The sequence below is a fragment of the Mustelus asterias genome, chromosome 14, assembly GCF_964213995.1.
Source record: "Mustelus asterias chromosome 14, sMusAst1.hap1.1, whole genome shotgun sequence".
In the NCBI taxonomy this organism is placed as follows: domain Eukaryota; kingdom Metazoa; phylum Chordata; class Chondrichthyes; order Carcharhiniformes; family Triakidae; genus Mustelus; species Mustelus asterias.
The window spans coordinates 98,193,257-98,218,665 of NC_135814.1; the positions used below are offsets into that span (position 1 = coordinate 98,193,257).

The 25,409-nt window shown below is 46.0% G+C and overlaps 1 protein-coding gene and 1 pseudogene across 2 annotated transcripts in view; one reads left to right on the forward strand and one right to left on the reverse strand.

Moving 5' to 3' along the window:
• Positions 1–7,237, forward strand: part of ccnyl1 (cyclin Y-like 1) — a 73,723-nt gene extending 66,486 nt beyond the window's left edge. Inside the window, exons 9-10 of the mRNA XM_078228931.1 lie at positions 768–930; positions 3,784–7,237. Of these exons, the coding sequence (XP_078085057.1) occupies positions 768–930; positions 3,784–3,900 (280 nt within the window). The 3' untranslated portion in view covers positions 3,901–7,237. The remainder of the gene's footprint in view (positions 1–767; positions 931–3,783) is intronic.
• LOC144503423 (methyltransferase-like protein 27 pseudogene) lies at positions 3,916–21,716 on the reverse strand (annotated as a pseudogene). Its single transcript, XR_013499476.1, has 3 exons — positions 21,680–21,716; positions 20,966–21,522; positions 3,916–4,061 (listed from the first exon to the last, which is right to left on the reverse strand). The product of XR_013499476.1 is annotated as a methyltransferase-like protein 27 pseudogene (transcript).
• Positions 21,717–25,409: the final 3,693 nt, after the last annotated feature.

Below are 25,409 nucleotides of genomic sequence, written 5' to 3' on the forward strand. Positions count from 1 at the left end.
CGAAGAATGAAGTGGGAATCTCATAGAAACCTATAAAATTCTAACAGCAAGAACAATGTTCCCAATGGTGGAGGTGTCCAGAACCAGAAGTCACAGTCTGAGGATACAGGGTAGACCGCTTAGGACAGAGATGAGGAGAAATTTCTTCAACCAGAGAGTGGTCAACCCGTGGAATTTGTTACCACAGAACATAGTAGAGGCCAAAACATTGAATGTTTTCAAAAAGCAGTTAGGTATAGCACTTGAGGCAAAGGGGATCAAAGGATATGAGAGGGAAAGACGGGATCAAGCTATTGAGTTGGATGATCGGCCACGATAATGAATGGTGGAGCAGGCTTGAAGGGCCAAATGGTTTCATGTTCGAAAGCAAATTTCTCTACTCTCCCTTCCTTTCCCAAGGACAGGGATTTGTCCTGCGGTATAATTCCACAGGCAGCAACCATCCTCTGGTACCTCTCCTAAGTGACTATTTTTCACCTGGAAGTCCTGCATGGTGAATGTTAGAGGGTTATTTGGAGCTAGAAGCTTCTGGAGCATGAAAATGTGCAAACAGACTCGCAAATAATGTTGAGAGTTGTAATGGGTCATAAGATACTACACAATGGTCTGGCTATTGGCTACTGCTTACGTTCCAAGGTTACTGCACTGTTGCACTGTTGAAGTCAGTAACACTTCTCATCCGGATTGTCACCGTTTATCGTCTCTCTCTATCAATTGGCTGTTTTCTTTCATGAAAGGTTCTCATGGTGTTTTCCATCCCTCCACAGGAATGAGATGGAGAGACAGTTCCTCGAGCTGCTACAGTTTAACATTAATGTTCCTGCTAGTGTTTACGCCAAATATTACTTTGATCTGCGCTCTCTGGCAGATGACAACAATATGAATTTCCCTTTGGAGCCACTCAGCAAAGAGCGAGCACAGAAACTAGAGGTAATAACCGTTCGAAAGTACAAGTCTATACAGCGCCGTTCACAACCTCAGTGTTCCCGAGTGCTTTGTATTCAATTCAATACTTCTGAAACAGAACATTGTTGAAATGTGGTGCACCCAATTGGCACACAGCAAGATCCCACAAACTGCATTGAGGTAATTGAAGTATTACATGTTAACCAATTCACTGGAAGCTCACCAGCCTTTGAAAATTGCCATGGGATTGGGTACATCCACCTGAGATGGCTTACAATTTCACCCAAAAGACAGCTCTTGCCCGGGTACTGCATGGCAGCATCCATCCAGATTATGTGCCCATGTCCCCATGAGTTTGCCTGCTGTGGGGAGTGCTGCCAGTGTTGCTCACTGGTGCAAAGCTTGCCCGACTGGAGGCTGCCACTGTGTCTGCGACCTACAGGGTGTATAATGGAAGCGTACAGATAACTTGGGCTGTTCAGAGTCCCTACAGTGCAGAAGGAGGCCATTCAGCCTATTGAGTCTGCACCGACTCTCCGACAGAGCATCTCACCCAGGCCCCATCCCCGTGACCCCACATAGTTACCCCACTAATTCCCCTAACCTATACATCTTGGGACACTAAGGAGCAATTTATCGTGGCCAATCCACCTAACCTGCACATCTTCGGACTGTGGGAGGAAATCGGAGCACCCGAAGGAAACCCACGAAGACACGGAGAGAACATGCAGACTCTGTACAGACAGTGACCCAAACTGGGAATCGAACCCGGGTCCCTGGCGCTGTGAGGCAGCTGTGCTAACCACTGTGCCACCCTAAATGTTCCTAAATGAAGTCACACTGGTGTCATTCCTTATCTCTTGGATGTGATGGTTGGCTTGCAATGTTCTCCAGGCCTTGACTAATTCCACATTTACCAAATGCAACCTCCCATTTGCCTCCTTAATTAACAACACACTCCTAGTGACTGCCGTGATCTTCTGCCAGCTCTCCCACTTTGCACCCTCTGCATCCTAACCTGCACCAAATCCCATTCACTTTCCTCAGTGGCCTCCATCCGTTCTCTGTCTGCAGAATTGATCAACTCTCCAAAGTAAAACAGCATAATGCTTGCAGAATAACTTTTATGTATGCACTACCTTCTTCTAAACAAAATGTTCCATGAGTTCAGTGCAGTTTGTCCCACTGCAGTTCAGAAGTTTCTACTGGTGCATCAGGGCAGTGGGTATATTGTGCGCACATTGGAAATGTCACGCATTTTGGCTTAAAAATAACTAAGTCCATGAGACTTGGCTGTGACAGGACATTAAGGATGTTATATGGTCTGCAGGACTTGGTGCCTTGTCTTTCTTATTGTTGGTATTGTGCAGTGAGAGAAATAACATTAGTAAATCAATAAAAACATAAAGAAGTGCAGGTAATCTCCAGCACCCCAAGGGTGGTAAGAGCAGGTACGATAGTGGCATTTAAGGGGCATCTAGACGAATACATGAATACAAAGAACAATACAGCACTGGAACAGGCCCTTCGGCCCTCCAAGCCTGCGCCGCTCATGTGCCCAACTAGACCATTCGTTTGTATCCCTCTATTCCCAGTCTGTTTATGTGGCTGTCTAGATAAGTCTTAAACGATCCCAGCGTGTCCGCCTCAATCACCTTGCTTGGCAGTGCATTCCAGGCCCCCACCACCCTCTGTGTAAAATACGTCCCCCTGACATCTGTGTTGAACCTTGCCCCCCTCACCTTGAACCCGTGACCCCTTGTGTTCGTCACCTCCAACCTGGGAAAAATCTTCCCACTGGATCCCAAATAGGATGGGAATGGAAGGATACGGACTCCATAAGTGCATACGGTTTTAGTTTAGGCAGACATCATGGTCAGTGCAGGCTTGGAGGGCCGAATGGCCTGTTCCTGTGCTGTACTGTTCTTTCTTTGTAAAAAGATAACCCACTTGGAATATTAAAGGTGATTAAAAGAGTGGCTGTGTGAACAGGGTCTCCTCTGGTGGGGGCAGTCCAGAATAAACAACTGTAAGATAAGCACTGGACCATTCAGGAGTGATATCAGGGCAACACAAAGGAAATCCATAATTCCTTCCCCCCGCCGCAAAAGGTTCTTGATTTGGGGGCTATGGAAAATCTCAAACTTCAGGTTTTTAATTAAGGGCATTAACAGTTATAGGATCAGTATGGATGAATTATTTTTAGGTACAGAACAACCCAGATCTAATTGAATAGTGGATCAGCCTCGAGGGGCTTTGGGGCTCTAGGTCTGTTATAATACCACAGAGTGTTCTCCCTTGTAGTGCTTTTTATTCCCTCCTTTCTCTCCTCTCCCCCATCCACACAACTTTTTTAAAATGTCAACCAATTTTTGCAAAGGGTGAATCTTTAATTTTAATGATTTACTTTCTGCAAGCTAACATGTGATGAGTCAGTGCCTTAATCTTCCACCAGAGGGGCCTACTTGCTATTGAAAAGCATCTGGCTTGGAAATGATGCCTCCAGGAAGGGTGGGAATGAGGGGGGGGTGGGGAGCAGGAGAAGTTGTCTTGCAACATTCTCTAAACTGTCGCGTTGGGTACTACAATTCTATTCGGAATTTCCCGTTCTCCAAAGGTGGGAGTCGAGGGGACATTTCCATTAACTGGATCTCCAAGCAACTACTAAGTAGACCATTGAGCAACAAATTATTCCAATGGCAATGTTTGTTCGTGGCTATGTTAACTCTTGGGTGATGGATATTGCATGGCATGAGGCGATATGGAGAAAGAAGGGGGCTTAAAAATATAGATTGGCAGATAGGGGAGAGCAGTAAGTGAAGTTAAGAAGAACTAAGGACCGGACAATAATTCCTTTTCTTTCTTTTCCTCCACCAGGCAATCTCCAGGTTGTGTGAGGACAAATACAAAGACATGAGCAAAGCTGCTATAAGGCGATCACTCAGTGCTGGCAATTTGATAGGAATTAGTCGTTCTAATGCCATCCTCTCCTAGATGGGAGACTTGATCTCATCGGCATGTATTGCACCAGCAGAGACCGTCTTCCAGTTGGGGCGACTGAATCCTTCGACGGCTGAATACCAAGTCGCAGCTCTTGGCACTGAAGAGCACACTTAAGAGATTAACATTAAATGTTGTCCGCCTGGCTTCAATGCCTTTTAGGAGAAGGGAAAGAAAATGTTTTGACACTACACTGACACAGCAGGACGCAACTTGCAGTGTGGAGGTTTTTTTATGCTTACTGTGTAGGCCTATAACTGAGAAGTTCCTCAAGCTTTTATTTTAATTTGTTCTAATTTTAAGAAATAACATCCAAAACAAATTGAAATCATGTCGCATGGACTCTGCAGGTAGGTTGGGACAATGGCAGCAGTGGTAGAATGAAATGGCGTCAGAATAGGGGCAAATTACTGACCATGTGCACTGTGCAAGTTTAACAAACATCAAAGCTCTCCGTGTGTGAAGATTTCTTTTAGCTGTGGGATGGACTTAACCTGCAAGCATTCGTAGATAATTCTGCGATGCAGGCTTTAAGGTTGAAGTCAGTTTCTCTTTTAACCCCCCCCCCCCCCCCCCAGCCCACCTGTCCCCTCATCCATCCCAGTAAATATTCTTTTCCACCTCAATGTTTGGCATTATCTACATCATTACCCAGTAGGCTGGGCAGGTATAAGACAACAACCTGCATTTACTTAGCACCTTTGGTGTCTTGGCGCTTCACTGGGCCATTTTCAAACCAAATTCGACACTGAGCCACCTGCAATATTAGGACAGGTAACCAAAAAGCTTGGTCAAAGAGTTAGTTTTCTAGGAGAGTAGTAAAGGAGGGTAGATAAGTGGAGGTGTTCGGGGTTGGAATTTTGAACTTGGGGTCTATGCAACTGAATTATGATGTACACCTACCTACACATGCGTGTCTCAGTTGTAAGCTAGCCAACACCAATGGTCCGAAAGGAAAGTGCTGGAAATCTGAAATACTAGAAATACTCAGCAAGCCAAGCAGCATCTGCAGAGAGGAAAACCGAATTCAAGTTGAAGGCGTTATGTTGATGTGTCCGTCAGTTCAGATTTATCATCTTGAAGATGACAGTATTACCTCAGATGTAGGGCTCTTACTGGGTAATAAGCCTGAATTAAAACTGCACTGCCAGTCTACAGTGCAGGAGCACACGTCCCAAAGAAACTATTGGGTTTTAAATTGCAGTGTTTTTAATGTTTGAATTTTTCTTCTGTTCTCGGCTGATCTGAATAAGTTACTGGGGGCTAGGTTTGGGGGAGGGAAGGGGAGGGGTTGGGGTACTTGGTGGGTAGGGCTGTGAGCACGATGGGGTGTCTGAGGGTTGTCCAACTCCACACCTGGGTCACTCAGCTGTTATAAGTATTCACTCAGGGGCCCCTGCCAGTCATCAAATTGCAATCTTAATTTGTGACGCTGCCCCATTCTCTGGGCAGATACATGACCCTAATCACGGGGGGTGACCGCTTGTCAGCAAAGTATGTAGGATTTTGCAGTACATAAACAGGCCATTTGGCCCAACAGATCTGTGCTGGTGTTTATCCATCCTCCTACCCTGTTTCAGTTCACCTGAACAAAATATTCTTCGTTCCTACCTCTCACATCTACATATCTAACCTCCCCTTTTGCATCTATGCTAGACATCTCAAACAAAGATAGGGGGTTCCAAATTCTACCTCTTTTGGGTGAAAAATGTTCTCCTCAGTTCCCCGCTGAATCTGTTAGTTGCTCTCTTGAGTTAATGGCCCCCAGTTATGAACCATCCCCACACATCAAACTCTTTCATAATCTTGAAAGAAATCTATCAACTTCTGTTTCAACTGAAACCTCTCAATGACAGTTTACCATGGAAACGTGACTTCTTTCAGACTGCTGGACTTTAACCTGGTTGTCGTGAGACTTTTTGCTGCTCCATCAGACTGTGTAGTCCCACAGTTGGTACAGCCACGACAGATGGTAGAAGTAAACCTCTTTATGGTTACTCTAACTTGTTTGTCTTACTTCACTAAGAGGAACCAATTTTTAACGCTGCTTACAATTATTCTTCTCTCCTCTCCCCCCCCCCCCCCTGAATATAAGCGTTTTGATTTATTTTCATTTTCTTCCATCGCTGTGCGAGTGAATTTCCTACTTTTTTTTCAGCCAGTAAAATGAACAGCATCTGGGCTTTCACCCGGATGGGGCATGAGGTAGTTGCGATCTTCGGGGAGTGATACGGTACAGGCAGATTGGTAGAGCAAAGTCATCAAAGTGTAGGTTTTAAAAGTAAAAATATCTAAATCCCGTTTAATCAAAAAAAAAACAAATTTGAGTTGTTCGTTCATCGTATAACCAAAGGCCCTGGTAATAAACTGTTGAAACTAGGCTTGAGTTTTATTGCTGGCTCTAACTGTTCCTTCCCCACCTTCCCGGCCCAGTTTGCCCAGGTTAGGTTGTACAGTGCATGGGCTTTATGGTGCTTAACTTTTTATAAAATAAACAAGAAAGACGCAGAAAACAGCAACAGCAGTGTTTAAACAACAAGCAACAGGCCCAGTGAGACCAAGTCAAAGTTGAAATGCTCTCTCTCCATCTTTAAACTAAACAGGAAATCTTATGAAATTACTTTGTGGAAGTTTATACATTTTAAATCTTCATTGTTACTTTAAAACGTGAGGGAGAAGCAGTGAAGATTTGCATGCGTAAATCAGCTACTGTAAAATGGCAAGTCTGTGCGGGAGGGAAAATGGTACTTTCAAAGTGAAGTACCAACAACTTTCCCTTCCTTTTTGAGGTGTAATTCCCTGTGAGACAGCTCTTCAGCAGAGTCCAGAAAACAACCATTTGATTAAGGAGGGAGTGAAGTGTATCTACCCTCCTGACGCCACGGTGAGCGGAGATTGTCCAGAGCACATTTGCCAACTAGAAATGGGGGTTGTCCTATTTGTTTCTGGGTGTACAAATCCAGCTGGGGTGTTTCACTTGTGAAGGCGGCGAGCAGGTAGATGCTGACTGACGCACTCAAGGGAAGCAAAAGGTGGAGTCAGCTACAATGAAGGTTGTCAATTGGGAAGATTTCATTTTCTCCTGGTCTGTGGATAAAGCTGTCGCCCGTAGAAATTTCCGTCGACTAATTAAGCTGACATCTTCAAAGGTAGCAATGGGGTGGCACAATGGTTTATACTGCTGCCTCACAGCGCCAGGGACCTGGGTTCGATCCCCGGCTTGTGTGGAGTTTGCACGTTCTCCCCTTGTCTGCGTGGGATTCCTCCGGGTGCTCCGGTTTCTTCCCACAGCCCAAAGATGTGCGGGTTACATTGATTGGCCATGCTAGATTGACCCTAGTTTGGGGCGGGGGGGAGGAGGTTAATATGTGGGGTTACGGGGATAGGGTCTGGGTGGGATTGTTATCGGTGCAGGCTCGATGGGCCAAATGGCCTCCTCCTGCACTGTAGGGCTTCTATGACACTCTATTGAACTCTATGAAACAAGAAGGGTATACACAGTGTAATGGGGAGAATACACTGATTTACTTCATTAATTGCGATTAATGTACAACCGGGATATTAGTACAGCATAGCGTGGCTGAATTGGAGGTGATGCACTTTGCAGCCCTGCTGAATGAATGAACATTAGGTTCCCTGAGGTTGACCCAATATTAGGTTGAAGAACAGGAGTTGCAGAAATGCAGTGCTCTTAGACAAAAACCAGTGCAGGTTGCTGTCACTTGAGAATGACCACTGTTGTGTAAGGAACTAGTTGACACATCTGAGTAGGATAGTATCCAGACTTGATAGTTGTCCTTCCTCCACCCTCTACCACTGAGCATCCTATGTGGCATGTAGACTAACAAGTGCCAACAGTTTTGGTCGAAGCAGGCAAACTAAAGCCGGATTTAATATACTAAACAACTGAGGGTGTGGAGACGGGACTACTCCCGAGCTTTCCCGCTTAATTGGCGGGAATGGGAGGACCGACTCCCAGCAGCATGAGGTGAAATGGGAACAGTTGACGTGTGGCACTTGACGTATTTCTGCTGAGTTTGACAAACAGCCTGTGATGGGGCTACACGTCAAAAAGGAAATGCTGAAATCTCAGGACAATTTCCCCAGTTATTTGTGGGTAACTGGAAATGCCTGATAATTTGGCTCTGCTTGGCCAATTCAACACCTGTTTTTTGTGTAGGTGGGTGAGGTTTGGGCTCTGTTATCACGTTGGATTCTGCTTAAATGAAGCCTCCATGGATTTGTTCACCATCACTTGCTCTTTCAGCATCTTTTTTTTGAGGTTTCCGCGAATATTGTGGTGCCGGCCGATGTGTTTATACGCCTTTAGCGTAGTAAAATTTCCCAGTAACAATATCAGACAAAATTTGATACAGAGCCAGGTGAGATTTTAGACCAGCTGAGAGGTTTTAAGGAGCACCTTAAAGGAAGTGGGGCAGGTGGAGAGGCTGAGAACAACTGGAGAGATTGATGTGTCTGTGCTCGGAGTTTGAACGGTGTAAAGGGGATTTTCTCTGTTCTTCTCTCTTCCTTCCAATATGATAGTGTAAGCTGAGTCAACATCTTATGCACCTAGCAGCCTTCCTTCCTTCCATGCTGGCCTGGTAGGGGCTAGTATGTCATTAATAAAGAACAATACAGCACAGGAACAGGCCCTTCGGCCCTCTAAGCCTGCGCTAGACCATTCTTTTGTATCCCTCCATTCCCACTCCATTCATGTCGCTATCTGGATGTCTTAAACGTTCCCAGTGTGTCCGCCTCCACCTCCTTGCCCGGCAGCGCATTCCAGGCCCCCACCACCCTCTGTGTAAAATACATCCTTCTGATATCCATGTTAAACCTCCCCCCCCCTCCCCTTACCTTGAACCTATGACCCCTCGTGAACGTCACCACCGACCTGGGAAAAAGCTTTCCACCGTTCACCCAATCTATGCCTTTCATAATTTTATACACCTCTATTAGGTCACCCCTCATCCTCCGTCTTTCCAGTGAGAACAACCCCAGTTTACCCAATCTCTCCTCATAACTAAGCCCTTCCATACCAGGCAACATCCTGGTAAACCTCCTCTGCACTCTCTCTAAAGCCTCCACGTCCTTCTGGTAGTGTGGCGACCAGAACTGGGCGCAGTATTCCAAATGCGGCCGAACCAACGTTCTATACAACTGCAACATCAGACCCCAACTTTTATACTCTATGCCCCGTCCTATAAAGGCAAGCATGCCATATGCCTTATTCACTCCCTTCGCTACCTGTGACGTCACCTTCAAGGATCTGTGGACTTGCACACCCAGGTCCTTCTGCGTATCTACACCCTTTAATGTTGTCCATACCTTTGTCCTAACATAGGACCCCAGTGGGCATAACTCGCAGGAGGGTTAATCCTTTAGTGTCTGTGTTGATCCTTGTAACGTAATGGATTATTTTTAGATCCGTTGTATATGAAAGTGAGGAAGTGAACAGATTTGTTAACAAATAAAATCTGCAGCAACATTCTACTGATAGGATCCAGGGTATATCTTGTTCCCTACCATGTGAATGGTGCACTATGTTCAAACCTTATCGGTGAGAGATTTTAGGCTGGCTGCATGAAAGACGTGCCACCATTTTAAAATGTTGTAACAAATGTTTTTGCATAAGGTGGATTGTGCGCATGAAGTTAGAATACTTGTCATTTTTAGTTTGGTTCAAAATCTCCCTTTTGTATCTCCTCCCTTCACGAGCAGCAGGCTGGAACGGTGACGTGAGGCATTTGTGGAAAGTCCAATGATGTGCAGGTTAGGTGGACTGGCCATGCTAAATTGCCCCTTGGTGTCCAAAGATGTGTAGGTTAGGGTGGATTGATAGTGGTAATGCATGGAGCTACAAGAATAGGGTGGAGGGTGGGGTGTTCTTTCACAGGGTTGGTGTAGACTTGATGGGCTGAATGGCTGCCTCTTGCACTGTAAGGATTCTGTGAAATGCTTCTATGAAACATGTTTCATTGGCACCTTCTAGGTTCTAAAATTAAATGGCTTGTAGTCAGTTTTCCCAGACTCTTCCTAGGAAGAGGACTTTCCCAAGAGGTCAGTGTTTTTTTTGTCATGGGTCCAGTACTTCGCCTGACTGCATGAGTATTTCATAGAATCTTAACACTGAGTAGTTGCCCATGGGGATACTGCAGTGAAGCTCCCAATTCCGGTGTCAATCAGTGTACACATCACTACCCTTTAATAAACAGTACAAATTACCAGTAGCAACTGGGGGCAGATAGTCTTGCCTGTTCATCCGCACAAAGGATGCCGTGGTTAACCAATGTGCACCCATGCAAACAGGGTTTCCAACTCTGTACGTATTTCTGGAGGTGTCACCACATGACCTCCAACTGAACCACCCCCATACTCCCTCCATTGGTCACCCAGCATGCCTAGCTGATCTCATGGTGTATTACCTAGCCACACCACTTGGAAAGCAAAAACTCTCCGCTTTATCTAACTGGATATTTCCTGACTGTAAGTCAAACTGCACTTTTTCCAATATTTTTATTAGTAATAAGTGTTGAAAGATTTTTTTTTAAAGAAACTGTATTGAATGCCCTTTCCCATCGGCTGCTTAGAAAACATCCTGGAGGATTGAAAACCCTGAATGAGAAACAGCACAGACTGGGAATCTAACCTAGGACCTTCAGGTTCACATCATGGCTCTGTAAACATCCAAGCATGCCTTTATCAGAATAAGGTGATGGGGGAAATAATCTTGTGTCTTTTCCAATCTTCACTGGCTGATTATGCTACAATTTACAAGCCAATGCCAAATAGGGTTGCCAACGGCGATGACATCTATTCCTGGAGATTTCATCACATGACTTGCCCGCAACATGTGACTATCCATGGCCTTCCTACACCAATTGGAAAGCAAAAGGACTGATTACCCTTCCCCCATTGGATGATGCTTAGCTATCGACTAAACTGTCTTTATTTCCCATTTTCAAATATTTCTATATCTGCTAAATTGAAATGTTCAAAGAAAATGACAAGGAAACAATCTTTTTTTAATGTCCCGATGATTTTTCTCCAAGGTTGCAGACTGCAGTTCGATTCCTGGAGACTCCAGGCCAATCCTGGACAGTTCGCAACCTTAATGGCAAAATTGGATTTCTGAATCTTAACCATACATCTTAAAATGCTTCTCATTTTAACACTTGGAATTGGCAAGTATGATGCATTGTCTTGGGTTTGGTTAGAGTAGCTTTTCTTCATTACACTGAGATGAAAATCTGCAGTCTACCCTAATGACCTTTTCACATCTAACTGTGAGCCTTCAGAATCTGTGCTTACTACTGTTTCAAAATCACTTTGCCCTGTTCTCTACTGCCTCCACAACAACTTTCTCCCCAGAGTTCCTCCTGTTACATCACCTTCATTTCAAAGAAAGAACAGTACAGCACAGGAACAGGCCCTTCGGCCCTCCAAGCCTGTGCCGATCCTGATGCACTTACGGAGTCTGTATCCTTCCATTCCCGTCCTATTCATGTATTCGTCTAGATGTCTCTGAAATGCCACTATCATACCTGCTCCCACCACCTCCTATGTTACCCTCAAATGTTTTCCAATCGGGGTGCCGGACATTTGTTGACCTGTACTATTGACTTATTAATGTTATTTCTCTCACTGCACAATACCAACAATAAGAAAGACAAGGCACCAAGTCCTGCAGACCATATAACATCCTTAATGTGCTGTTAACACAGCCAAGTTTCACGGACTTAGTTATTCTTAAGCCAAAATGTGTGACGTTTGCAATGTGTGCACAATATACCGACCGCCCCGATGCACCTGTTCCTGATTGAAAGCCTGCCTCCCTCTAATCTCTTTTACTGCAGATTTAACTCCCTGATTTTTCCAAAATCTTGAGTGCAGTCTGGATTTTGGGATCCAGTGATTCTAAGCAGAATGCTGGAGTGCTAACTTGCTTACCCTCTTGCGGCCCTAGTTTGCTTATTGTGTGAGCTGAATGGTACCTGCACTTTGTGACCCGGCCTGTTACTTATATGTTATGCAGCAATTACCCCCAAAACATTTAAGGACATCTCTGTTTTAGTCACTATGACCCTTTCCTTATCCCAAATACTTCCGTCATCAATGTTTCCTTATTGTGTTGGCTAACCACCGCAAGTTGGAAACTCTTTCCGCTTAGCCTTGGAATCCAGTTGGTTCACGCCACAGGAAGCTGCTGCAATGATGTTTCTTGCTTGGCATTTTGTAGATGCTCCTTAATTTTACACGAGTAAGCATGCGTGAAAAGGTGCAGGGTACAAGGTGCAGATTTTGTATTGGTTTACACATCCCGTCTACCTCCGTTAGGCCAGACGCTGTAATGCTTGGCTAGACATAACACTAAACATTCGGGCACCAACTGTACCGCCTCTTGCGCCAAACCGGACAGGTCCGTTGTCCCAAGTATCCTACAATGTATAAATGGCATTATAATACAGATTTTATAAGGATGACTATTATCAGCATGTTTTCTTGATCTGGAAGGCTGGTAGACGCAGTAATTGGATAAATTGAATGATTGAACATTGCAGTGCCATGAGGAAATAGCTGGGAGAGTGGGACAAATTAGGCAGCTCTCTCAAAGACCCTACACAGGCACAATAGGCTGAATAGACTCCTTGTGTGTTGCGTCAACCCAGAGGCAGCCACTAATGTGCACAGGTATTTGAACAATATCTAGAATTTTTGAGTGTTGAAACATTGCTTCTGGGCTGGTCAAGTAAGTTAAAAGATGCACGAGAGTGAGCCTTGGGTAATCTTTTAAATTTCCTTTGTTGCAACGATAAGGTGCTGGATCCCTTTTTCAGGCATGATGGCCTGGCTTTGTGTGTGTGTATGCGCATGTATGTTGGTTCACGGGTGTTTGAAGCCATCTCCTACTTGTCCATGGATAGACTATGGACCAGTGCAGGTGTTGTAATACTGACCTTACTGAATCCTGGTGCGTGCTCATTGGCCTACTGGTGCACACCAGAAAAACAATCCAACAGGTGCCGAAATGAGAGATCACACAAAGTGATCACAAAGTCCACAAACGATGATCCAAGAACCAAATGGAAAGAAATGACTGAATCTTGTCCCTCGTAGTTAGTGTGGCTGAGTTTTACTTCAGGGATGTTGTGGGTTAATAATCCTCTGTCCTTTCACAAACACAACATCCTTCAACAACGCACGAGCCCAATATATTCATTGAGCTGGTTCATTCCTGATGTATATCTGGTCTCACTGTGCCCAGCTCATAGACTAGTTGCCATTTAAACTTACCCTCAATTTTCAGCCGTTATTTTGGTAGAAAACAATCTGGGCAAGCTCCTCATGTTTAGAGCCAACTTTTCCTAGTCAGTGGATGGATATCACTGGTGTTGATAAAGCAATTGATCTGTTTGCCTTCTCAAGTGGTTGTGGGGGGGGGGGTGTAAGTGTGTGTGTGTGTAAAAAAATACTCAAAGGTATATGTGAAACCCTCCTTTAGTACCAAAATATCTTTCAACATGGTCCAAATGGTCCAGACGCTCCTCTGTTACGTTTGATATTTTAAAGTCCCCTGGAATATTTATCGCAGTTTCCCAGTGGTAGATGTTCCCGTGCTGGAGAAAGCGTATGAGGAGAGTTTAATAGAGTTACGAGAAGGCTGCGTAACCATGAAATGGAGCAAATCCAATCGATATCTTTGGTTGTTGCACCAAAATGGCTACTGCCATCTATTCTAAGGTTATTGTTTGTGAGGTCACTTGACATTGGAGCCTGTGGATAGGAAAGGTACACAGCTAGAGTTGCCAACTCTAGTTGGACATTATTCTGGAGGTTTCATAACATGCGTTATCCAGCCAAACAGCCATTCTTCCCGTCTGCAATACTCTCTCAATTAATAGGCAGATCTTTCTAAGAAAAGTTTAGAGAGCAGACATTTTGAAACCCCTTTTCTCCTGGGCTATTGCTCTTGGTGGTGGCCAGCTTTAGGGTGGCGTAGTGGTTAGCACTGCTGCCTCACCGCGCCAGGGACCCGGGTTCGATTCCCAGCTTGGGTCACTGTCTGTACAGAGTCTGCACGCCCTCCCTGTGTTTGCATGGGTTTCCTCCGGGTGCTCCGGTTTCCTCCCACAGTCTGAAAGACGTGCTGGTTAGGGTGCATTGGCCGTGCTAAATTCTCCCTCAGTGTGCCTGAACAGGCGCCAGAGTGTGGCGACTAGGGGATTTTCACAGTAACTTCATTGCAGTGTTAATGTAAGCCTAACTTGTGACACTAATAAATAAAATTTTTAAAAACTTAATTCCTAGTAACTTCAGGGCAAATCTGGAGAACTGACAACCCCATGTGCAGCCAGAATTAATATACTACTACGGGTGGAGGGTGAACTGTGGAGAGGGAAGTGCAGGTGGCAGAGAAGGGATGCCAACTACTGCACCCTCAACCAAACTGCTTGGATGCTGCTGCCATAACTCAGTCCGATCAACTCTCATGAAATCTTGGTCGATACCTGCTGCGATTCGAGTAGAATTTCTATATCCTATGTGTGACTTTAAAAAAATAATATATGCATATTTTTTTGATGTAATATATATATAAAGTAATGGTAGAATAATATATACTTGCAAATTATGGTTTGTAACTAATGCAAGAACTTTTTTTTATAAAAGATAGTTTTAAAGAAAAAAACTTTATAATTGAACTTTTTTGTAACAAGGATGGAGTGGTTGTGGCGATGGCCAATTTTGTAATATCCCAGGCTCTGCTACTAATACAGAGTAGTTAATGGAAAGAAGAGAGAGGAAAATAAAACCGTAAAGAGCTGAAATATTAGTCTTTTACTAAATCAGTATTACCAAGATAAATTCTGAATGAAATGTTTTTTGCTTTGCTTCTTTACGGAAGAGTTGTATTTATCTGAACTTTTGCCCCATAATGTTGACTGTTATGAAGGGAGGGAGGTATCTGCACTTCTGTCATTGCCCTTTGTTGGTAAGCGCTTTAAAATGGCCACTAAGCCCTTGGCTGGAGCAAGGAGGGGAGGGGATAATGGGCAGGATTTCCCCTCCTTGCTGCAAACCCACAACCGCTGCCAGGGATGGTGGAGGGTGTGGTTGGTGCGTATCAGATGGGGACTGTCCTAACTCAGCTGCAGCTTACTAGCGATGTTGAAGCTTGTACCTGAGTGCGGCAGGTACTGGGGAAACGACTGCCAGCGGTGAAGACAGTGGAGCTAAAATCTTCATAGAAGGGCAAAGAAAAATATTGAAGGGCGTAATTGAGAGGCAAACTTGGAAGCTGATGTTTTATGTATAGTTTTTTTTCCCCAATGGTGTGACATTATGACACTGGGGGTGTGTGCAAGTACCTCATATGGGGATGAGAATCATATCAGCCATGATTGAATGGTGCAGCAAACACGATGGGCCGAATGGCCTAATTCTGCTCCTATATCTTATGGTCTTGTGTCAATTCAGCAGGATAAAGCTCACTTTTAAGGAAAATGGGCCCTCATTTTTTTTGTGGTGACGACAATGCATTGACACAATTAAGTTCCAACTCTGCATTTTATTTCTCAAAACTATTTTGCCAACCAGCCTTGAACATCTCTGGAAAATGTTGGTTGTGTGTGTGTGTGTTTTCTGATGCAGACAAAACCTTTTGCATCCTTGGTAACGTAATGGCGCAGTATTCCCAAGGATGGATGCAGAATTGCGCTGGTTATCCCACTATGCTGCCTTTTGAACGCTTTGTGAAGTATTTGTTTCCCATTTTTGAAAAAAAAATCTCCATCCGTTCTTCGGACCGCAGTATGTAATTTCTTTTAACATTCTGGACACTGCTCAACATCCTGGTAACACTGACAGCCACTGCAGGACAGAAACGTAATTACCAATGGCCATTACAGTTTTATATCCCAAGTTGTCGTCCTGCGTGGTTACGAACAATATGATTTTCTTTTTCCCCCCCCCCCCCATCGCTGTCATTCATCACAACTCGATTAGGGTGCTCCAAGCACCAAGCCGAAGAACAAATGGGAGGGGAAGGTGGGGAGGGATGCGCAGAAAGAAATTAGATCCTGGTCAGAACAAACTCTAGGGGCAGCACGGTGGCACTGTGGCTCGCACTGCTGCCTCACGGCGCCAGGGACCCGGGTTCAATTCCGGCCTCGGGTCACTGTCTGTGCAGAGTCTGCATGTTAGAATCATAAAATCCCTACAGTGCAGAAGGGAGCCATTTAGCCCATCGAGTCTGCACTGACCACCCACCCAGGCCCTTTCCCCATTACCCCATGCACTTACCCTAGCTAGTCGCCCTGACACTAAGGGGCAATTTAGCACGGCCAATCCACCTAACCCGCACATCTTTGGAGTGTGGGAGGAAACTGGAGCACCCGGAGGAAACCCACACAGACATGGGGAGAACATGCAGACTCCACACAGCCAGTCACCCAAGCTGGGAATCGAACCTGGGTCCCTAGTACTGTGTGGCAGCAGTGCTAACCACTGTGCTGCCTGTCTGTATGGATTTCCTCCGGGTGTTCTGATTTCCTCCCACAGTCCAAAGATATGCGGGTTAGGATTGGCCATGATAGATTGACCCTAGTGTCAGGGGGATTAGCAGGGTAAATATGTCGGGTTACGGAAATAAGACCTGGATGGGATTGTGGTCGGTGCAGACTCGATGGGCTGAATGGCCTCCTTCTGCACTGCAGGGATTCTATGATTCTATACACTGTGGTGGAGTGAATTGTTCCACAAGGGACCTTCATGAGGAAAAGCCGCTGATGCATTTCCGACCTGACTGCTGGGAAACCCAGCAAGGGGATACTTTGATCCTTCTGTCAATGTAGGAAAGGGGAGAGGGACAGAAAGGTGAATGCTGGCAATTTAAAATTAGGGGATTGCAGTGGGAGGGGCGGGGGGGTGGAGTGGTTGCCAGTGTCTGAAAGATCACCCAGAACACTTGCTTTTCAGACGCTGCAGATTGCCAGCATGTTTAGTCTGAATACTGCTGGTGGCTGGGCTACCCATTGGAGAGGGTGGGAAAGAACGTTGGTTGCTTTGAGGTGGCAAAATGCACATTATCGGCTCTAACCCTGTTCATACCTGTTTGGAATTTCTTATTTTGGAAATTAATAAACCTGATTCACTCGAGCGTCTGGAGGTCAGTCATTTGAATCCTTACGGTGTCCCAAAGGTGGGGAATATTTTCTATTCCCTGTGAGGTCATTGTCCCCAGCTGTCCCCTAATCCAGCGGGATGGTGCTACCCCGAGATAGCATTGCATCTGACCAATGCCAGTCTGCATATTCAAAGAATTCAAATCTGATAAACTTCCTAAAATATCAGTACTAATTGCATTACAGTGCAGAGGTTAAATGGTGGTTTGTTAATGTCTTTAAAGTTTAAACTTGATTTTAAAGTTTATTTATCAGTGCCACAAGTAGGCTTGCATTAACGCTGCAATGAAGTTACTGTGAAAATCCCCTAGTTGCCACACTCCAGCGCTTGTTCGGGGACACTATGGGGCAATTTAGCACGGCCAATGCACCTAACCAGCACGCCTTTTGGACAGTGGGAGGAAACCGGAGCACCCGGAGGAAACCTATGCAAACACAGGGAGAATTGCAGACTCCACAAAGACAGACAGTGACCCAAGCCGGGAATCGAACCCAGGTCCCTGACGTTGTGAGGCTAACCACTGTGACACTGTGCCACCCTCGGTGGTGGTTTGTCATGGTCTCTGAGAGGTAGGAATAGGAATGGACCTCTACCGTTGCATTAGATCATGACTGGTCTGTACCCCAATTCCTGTTTTCCCCTTTATCTCATTCTTGATTGCTCCAGTTGTCCTCAGAACCCACCGTCTATTGAAAATTTCTCACTGTCACACCGTTTTTCTGTTGCACAGCCTAAGTCTGGACTCAGGATTGTGTCCATGCTTTTGGTGTCCATATCCGACTTTGCTTTCACCTTATGTCCTCTATCGAATCCTTTAAGTTTTCTAAAAGCTTAATCAGATCACTTCTTGAATTTCTGCAACAGTACCTCGTAACTACACCCTGGTTTATTTCTGCTGGATCTGTGCTGCATCCCCACCGATTATATCCTTGAAGTGCGGGCCCCCAAACTGAATGTAGTACTCCAGATGAGATCAGAGCGAGACTTTACGACTGAAGCGTAGCTTCCACCCTTTGTATTCCAACCCTCTTGTGATAAAGGCCAGCATTCCATGTGCCTTTTAGATTGTTTTTTTTTGCAATTATCTACTTTTCCTGGTTTTTATATTTGGACTACCAAATCTCTTTACACCTCTACAGCACCTATTTCTCGCTATTTAAAATCTTTCAATCCGTCCAGTGCAGAAGGAGGCCATTCAGCCCATTAAAACTACACTGACTCTCGAATAGAGCATCCCAGGCTCCATCCCCGTAACCCCACGTATTTACCCCGCTAACCCCCCTTAACCTACACATCTTGGGACAGGAAGGCAAAATTTAGCATAGCTAATCCACCTGGCCTGCACATCTTTGGACTCCGTATAAGTCTCACAACACCAGGTTAACGTCCAACAGGTTTATTTGATAGCACGAGCTTTCGGAGTGCTGTCCCTTCATCAGGTGAGTGGAAAGTTGGGTTCACAAACAGGTCATGTATAGATACAGACTCAATAACAAGATAATGGTTGGAATGCGAGTTTTAACAGGTAATCAAGTCTTTACAGGTACAGACAATGTGAGTGAAGAGAGGGTTAAAGAGGTGTGAATTGCCTCAAGCCAGGACAGTTAGTAAGATATTTTGCAAGCCCAGGCAAGTTGTGGGGGTTACAGGTAGTGTGACGTGAACAAAAGATCCCAGTTGAGGCTGTCCTCGTGAGCGGAACTCGGCTATCAGTTTCTGCTCGGTGATTCTGCGTTGTCGTCTGTCTTGAAGGCCGCCTTGGAGAACGCTTACCCAAAGATCAGAGGCTGAATGCCCTCGACTGCATTCCAACCCATTATCTTGCTATTGAGTCTGTGTCGATATATGCCCTGTTTGTGAACCCAACTCTCTCCACTCACCTGATGAAGGGGCAGTGCTCCGAAAGCTCATGATTCCAAATAAACCTGTTGGACTTTAACCTGGTGTTGTGAGACTTCTCACTGTGCCTACCCCAGTCCAACACTGGCATCTCCATATCATCATCTTTGGACTGTGGGAGGAAACTGGAGCACACAGATAGTCACTTAAGGTTGGGATTGAACCCGGGTCCTTGGTGCTGTGAGGCAGCAGTGCTATCCACTGTGCCACCGTGTCTCTTTTTTTTAAAAAAAAGCTTCTGTCTTTCTTGGATCTTAAATGGATGACCTCACGTTTACCCAAATTGAACTATTTATCAATACTGTGTTCACGCTTCAGCAGGAGGGCGTGTGGCTCAGTCGGTAGTGCCCTGCCTTTGAGCAAGAAACTCCAGGTTCAGGTCCTGCTCTAGGACTTAGAATTATAGAATCCCTACAGTACAGAAGGACGCCATTCCACGCATTGAGTCTGCACCGACAATAATCCCACCCGGCCCTCTCCCCATAACCCCACATATTTACCCCCCATTTATCATGGCCACATACATAACCCGCATATTTTTGTACTGTGGGAGGAAACCGGAGCACCCGGAGGAAACCCGTGCAGACACGGGGAGAATGTGCAAACTCCACACAAAGTGACCCGAGGCCAGAATTGAACCCGGATCCCTAGCGCTGTGAGGCAGCAGTGCTGACCACTGTGCCACCGTGCTGCCAATGAAATTGCTGTGGCCATGGAAGGAGTGTTTGTGATGTGGATCAAGAATCAGCCAGCTCATTCTTCCAACTTATCCTCCATTATTTTTCCAAAGAGAAAGGAAAATGTGTGTGAAGATACACATTTGTCCATCCTAGTGTCCTCTAGAAACTCACTTCATCCAAGTCATTAATAGATATGGTGAAAAGTTGAACTCCTGAACTCGTGAGACACCCTACTTGTCACGTGGCCATGAGTAGAGTATGTACCCTTTGTCACTAGTTTAACTCCTATTTCCAATCCAAGGTAAAAGGTTACCTCCAATTCCATGCACTCTTATTTTTGCTAACAATTGTTGGAATTGTATGTTTCCTGGAAGTTTGTGTAGATAAAAGGTGGGATTTTCCAGCCGCGCTCGTAAGACTTGAAAATCCCGCCCAGGGTCAATGGACCTCTGCATGTTCCTGTCCCGCCCGCTACAATTCCCATGGCGGACAGGACAGGAAAATTGCACCCAATTTTGACCCTTATCCTCGAATAATTCAACCAAGTTAGACATAACTTGCCCTTAACGGAGCCATATTAGCTTCCACTGAGTAGTCTATGTGTGCTGAGGGATGGATTGTCCAACTAATTGATGACAAATTCAACTGGCTTCACAGCTAGTGGGTAAATTGACGTTAATGGGAATTGGGGAAAACTCCACTGGCTGGAATCTTACCTGGCACAAAGGAAAATAGTAGGGGTTGTAGGAGGCCAATTATCTGCAGGAATCCCTCAGGGCAGTGTTCTAGGTCCAACCATCTTCAGCTGCTTCATAAAGTCAGAGAGATGAGGATGTTTGCTGATAGCTGTATAGTGTTCAGTTCCATCTGTAATTCCTTAGGTAACAAAGCAGTCATTGCCCACATGCACATTCAGGCTTGAGCTGGTAAGTGGCTAATTAGATTTGCACCACACTGGTGCTAAATAATGAGCATTAGCAGCAGAGTCTAACCATTCCCCCTTGACTTCCAACGGCATTACCGTTGCTGAATTCCCCCACCATCAACATCCTGGGAGGTCAGCAACTTAACCAGACCAGCCACATAAATACTGCAACCACAAGAGCAGGTCAGGGGCTGGGAATTATGCAGTAACTGACCCGCTGACTCCACAAATCCTTTCCACTACTGACGAGGTACAAATGTTAAGGGCGATGGAAAACCCTCCACTTGCCGAGATGTTTAATGTGTTCAGTTTGAGTCTCGATCTTCAATGGGGTGGCATGGTGATGTAGTGGTTAGCGCTGCTGTCTCACAGCGCCAGAGACCCGGGTTCAATTCCTTGTAGAGTTGATTTGAGGAGTTGGTTCGGGTGGTCATGCATATAAAGCCCCCTGGCTTGGTAACTCGATGGAGTTCAGGAAGAATGGTATGTGGAACCTGCCCTTCACTTAATGCCCCAACAATCACAACAACATCATAAATACCTGAAGATGCTGGAAGTGACTCTGTATCCAAAATACATTTCTGGAGGGTTTGGTACACCGATTTAGACCGTGCTAATTCCAACATTCCTTCACTGCCATCCACTCCATGGAAGTTACAAAATCCAAGTCTCTGCAGCTGTAGAGCAACTAATCCTGTTCCACAGGCTACATCCAGGACCAGAACTTGGTCACGGTCTTCTTGCATTACTGCTGCTAGAGTTTCTGCAACCAAGAGAGGAGCACGATAATCCAGAAGCATCACATCCTGTTCATAGAGTTCAGACCAACTATCGTAAAAGGACATTTTGTTTTCAGTTGTGGATACTTTATGAGCGGCGAGAACAGTTCTCTGAGTATCTGCAAATGTTCTTGGAGTGGCTGCCATTCTGTTTAACAATACGCCAAAAAAAGCTGGAAAATCTCAGCACGTCCGACAGCATCTGTGGAGAAACGTTGGCTTTATTCGTTCTCAGACATGCTGAAATTTTACAGCATTTTCTGTTTTTGTTTCAGATTCCAGCATCCGCAGTATTTTGCTTTTACCTGTTTAATGATGATCAAGTGGATAACAGCTAGTCACCATGGATTCATAAGGGCGGCACGGTAGCACAGTGGTTAGCACTGCTGCTTCACAGCTCCAGGGACCTGGGTTTGATTCCCGGCTGGGGTCACTGTCTGTGTGGAGTTTGCACATTCTCCTCGTGTCTGCGTGGGTTTCCTCCGGGTGCTCCAGTTTCCTCCCACAGTCCAAAGATGTGTGGGTTAGGTTGATTGGCCATGCTAAAATTGTCCCTTAGTGTCCTGGGATGCGTAGATTAGAGGGATTAGCGGGTAAAATATGTAGGGATATGGGGGTAGGGCCTGGGTGGGATTGTGGTCGGTGCAGACTCGATGGGCCGAATGGCCTCTTTCTGTACTGTAGGGTTTCTATGACTTTCTATTTCTATGAATTCCAGTCTTGGGTCACTGTTTGTGTGAAGTTTGCACGTTCTCCCCGTGTCTGCGTGGGTTTCCTCCGGGTGCTCCGGTTTCCTCCCACACTCCAAAGATGTGTGGGTTAGGGTGATTGGCCATGTTAAATTGTCCCTTTGTGTCCAAAGATCTATAGATTAGGGGAATTAGCAGGCTAAATGCATGGGGTTACGGGGATAGGGGCTGGATGGGATTGTAGTCGGTACAGGCTCGATGGGCTGAATGGCCTCCTTCTGCACTGTAGAGATTCAATGATTTTATGAAGATCTGCCTTACTGCATATAGTTTGTATCTGATCTTCCCCCTTCTTGCGTTTAATGTCGAACTCTGGTGTGTTAAGATTGTTTGCAGAATGATTTCTTGCTATCATCACTAAATGTCGCGGGGCCGATTCTCTTAATGGTTACATATTGTTCCAGAACACTTTCCCGGATCCGTTCTGAAAACTCATTGCCATTATGGATTGGGCTGTCTTTTGATTATTACAACATGTCACTTGAATGGTTTCGCCTTTGCTTCACATTCTCTGGTCTAAAGACATCCTAAGTAAGAAGCCTCACAACACCAGGTTAAAGTCCAACAGGTTTATTTGGTAGCACAAGTCACAAGCTTTCAGAGCGCTGCTCCTTCATCTGGTGAGTGGGAGTTCTGTCCACAAACAGGGCATAGAAAGACACAAACTCAATTTACAAAATAATGGTTGGAATGTGAGTCTTTACAGGTAATCAAGTCTTAAAGGTACAGACAATGTGAGTGGGGAGAGGGTTAAGTTCAGGTTAAAGAGATGTGTATTGTCTCCAGCCAGGACAGTTAGTGAGATTTTGCAAGCCCAGGCAAGTCATGGGGGTTACAGATAGTGTGACATGAACCCAAGATTCCGGTTGAGGCCGTCCTCATGTATGCGGAACTTGGCTATCAGTTTCTGCTCAGCGATTCTGCGTTGTCGTGTGTCGTGAAGGCCGCCTTGGAGAATGCTTACCCGAAGATCAGAGGCTGAATGCCCGTGACTGCTGAAGTGTTCTCCAACACGAAGAGAACACTCCTGCCTGGTGATTGTCGAGTGGTGCTCACTCATCCGTTGTCGTAGCGTCTGCACTGTCTCCCCAATGTACCATGTCTCGGGACATCCTTTCCTGCAGCGTATCAGGTAGACAATGTTGGCCGAGTTGCAAGAGTACGTACCATGTACCTGGTGGATGGTGTTCTCACGTGAGATGATGGCATCTGTGTTGATGATCCGGCACGTCTTGCAGAGGTTGCTTTGGCAGGGTTGTGTGATGTCGTAGTCACAGTTCTCCCGAAAGCTGGGTAGTTTGCTGCGGACAATGGTCTGTTTGAGGTTGTTTGAAGGCAAGAAGTTGGGGTGGAGGGATGGCCTTGGCGAGATGTTCGTCTTCATCGATGACATGTTGAAGGCTCCGGAGAAGATGTCGTAGCTTCTCCACTCCGGGGAAGTACTGGACGACGAAGGGTACTCTGTCCACCCTGTCCCGTGTTTGTCTTTTGAGGAGGTCGGTGCGGTTTTTCGCTGTGGCGCGTCGGAACTGTCGATTGATGAGTCGAGCGCCATATCCTGTTCCTATGAGGGCATCTTTCAGCGTCTGGAGGTGTCTGTTGTGATCCTCCTCATCTGAGCAGATCTTGTGTATACGGAGGGCTCGTCTGTAGGGGCTGGCTTCTTTAACGTGTTTAGGGTGGAAGTTGGAGAGGTGGAGCATCGTGAGGTCATCCGTGGGCTTGTGATACAGTGAAGTGCTGAGGTGACCGCCCTTGATGGAGATGCGTGTGTCCAAGAATGCAACCGATTCCGGAGAGTAGTCCATGTTGAGTCTGAAGGTGGGATGGAACTAGTTGTTGAAGGTGAAGACATTTTGGTCCAGGATGAAGCAGATGAGTTGTAAAATTGCACTGGAGATTGGCAGTTGTCGGTGTTGAGTACTGAGGCAGTTGCAGCAATGCCATCGTTGTGGGGGATGCTGGTGTAGAGTGCCGAGACATCCATTGTGACGAGGAGTGCTCCTGGTTCAACTGCTCCATGTGCGCTGAGTTTCTGTAGGAAGTCCGTAGTGTCGCGACAAAAGCTGGGGGTTCTTTGTACAATGGGTTTCAGGATGCCCTCGACGTAGCCAGAGAGGTTCTCGCACAGGGTCCCATTGCCCGATACGATGGGACGGCCGGGTGTGTTGGCCTTGTGTATCTTTGGGAGGCAGTAGAGATCTCCAATGCGGGGAGTACGTGGGATGAGAGCATGGAGGGTGCTCTGAAGGTCCAGATCAAAGGTCTTGATCAGTCTGTTGAGTTGACGGGTGTGTTCTTTGGTCGGATCTGCGGGTTACTGTCTGTAGTTTTCCTCGTTGTTCAGTTGTCAGTACACTTCTTTGCAGTAATCTGTTCTGTTCAGTATGACGGTGGCCCCTCCTTTGTCTGCTGGTTTGATGACAATGTTGCGGTTGGTCTTGAGAGCGCGGATGGCGTTGCGTTGTGCTCGGAGCTGTCTTGTGAGTGCGGCTGATAAATCTGGCATTGACGCACCTCCTGACGGCTTGGGCATACATATCGAGTTGAGGGCAGCAGCCTTCCGGGGGAGTCCAATTCGACTCTTTCCTCTTCTGTTGCTGCAGCGCGAATCTCTCTGTCGGCTGTTCCGGTTCATTGGCTGTCTCATTGTGTTCGCTGTTGGCCTCTTGGGGTTTGTGGAAGAACTCCCGCAGCCTTATTCACCTGGTGAATTCCTCTGTGTCGGCTGCGAGACTGATGGGATCTATTTTGGTGGTGGGGCAGAAATTGAGCCCTCGGCTGAGAACTTCGATTTCATCTGGTTGAAGTGTGTAGTCCGACAAGTTGCCAATGGACTTCCCTGCAGTGGTACTGTTTTCTACTGTGGTACCGGGGGAGACATCCTACCATCATATTACCGCTGTCCTGAGGCCTGTGGACCATCTCGCCAGAGTCTGGCATCTCTAGGCGGCACAGTGGTTAGCACTATGGCCTCTCAGTGCCAGGGACCCGGGTTTGATTCCCGGTTAGGGTCACTGTCTGTGTGGAGTCTGCACATTCTCCCCGTGTCTGCGTGGGTTTCCTCCGGGTGCTCTGGTTTCCTCCCACAGTCCGAAAGACATATGGGTTAGGTGCATTGGCAATGCTAAATTCTTCCTCCGTGTACCCAAGCAGGTGCCGGAGTGTGGCGACTGGGGGATTTTCACAGTAACTTCATTGCAGTGTTAATAGAAGCCTACTTGTGACACTAATAAATAAACTTTAAGCTTTTGCTGCTCCTTAATTCCGGCTGGTGAGTAAATCT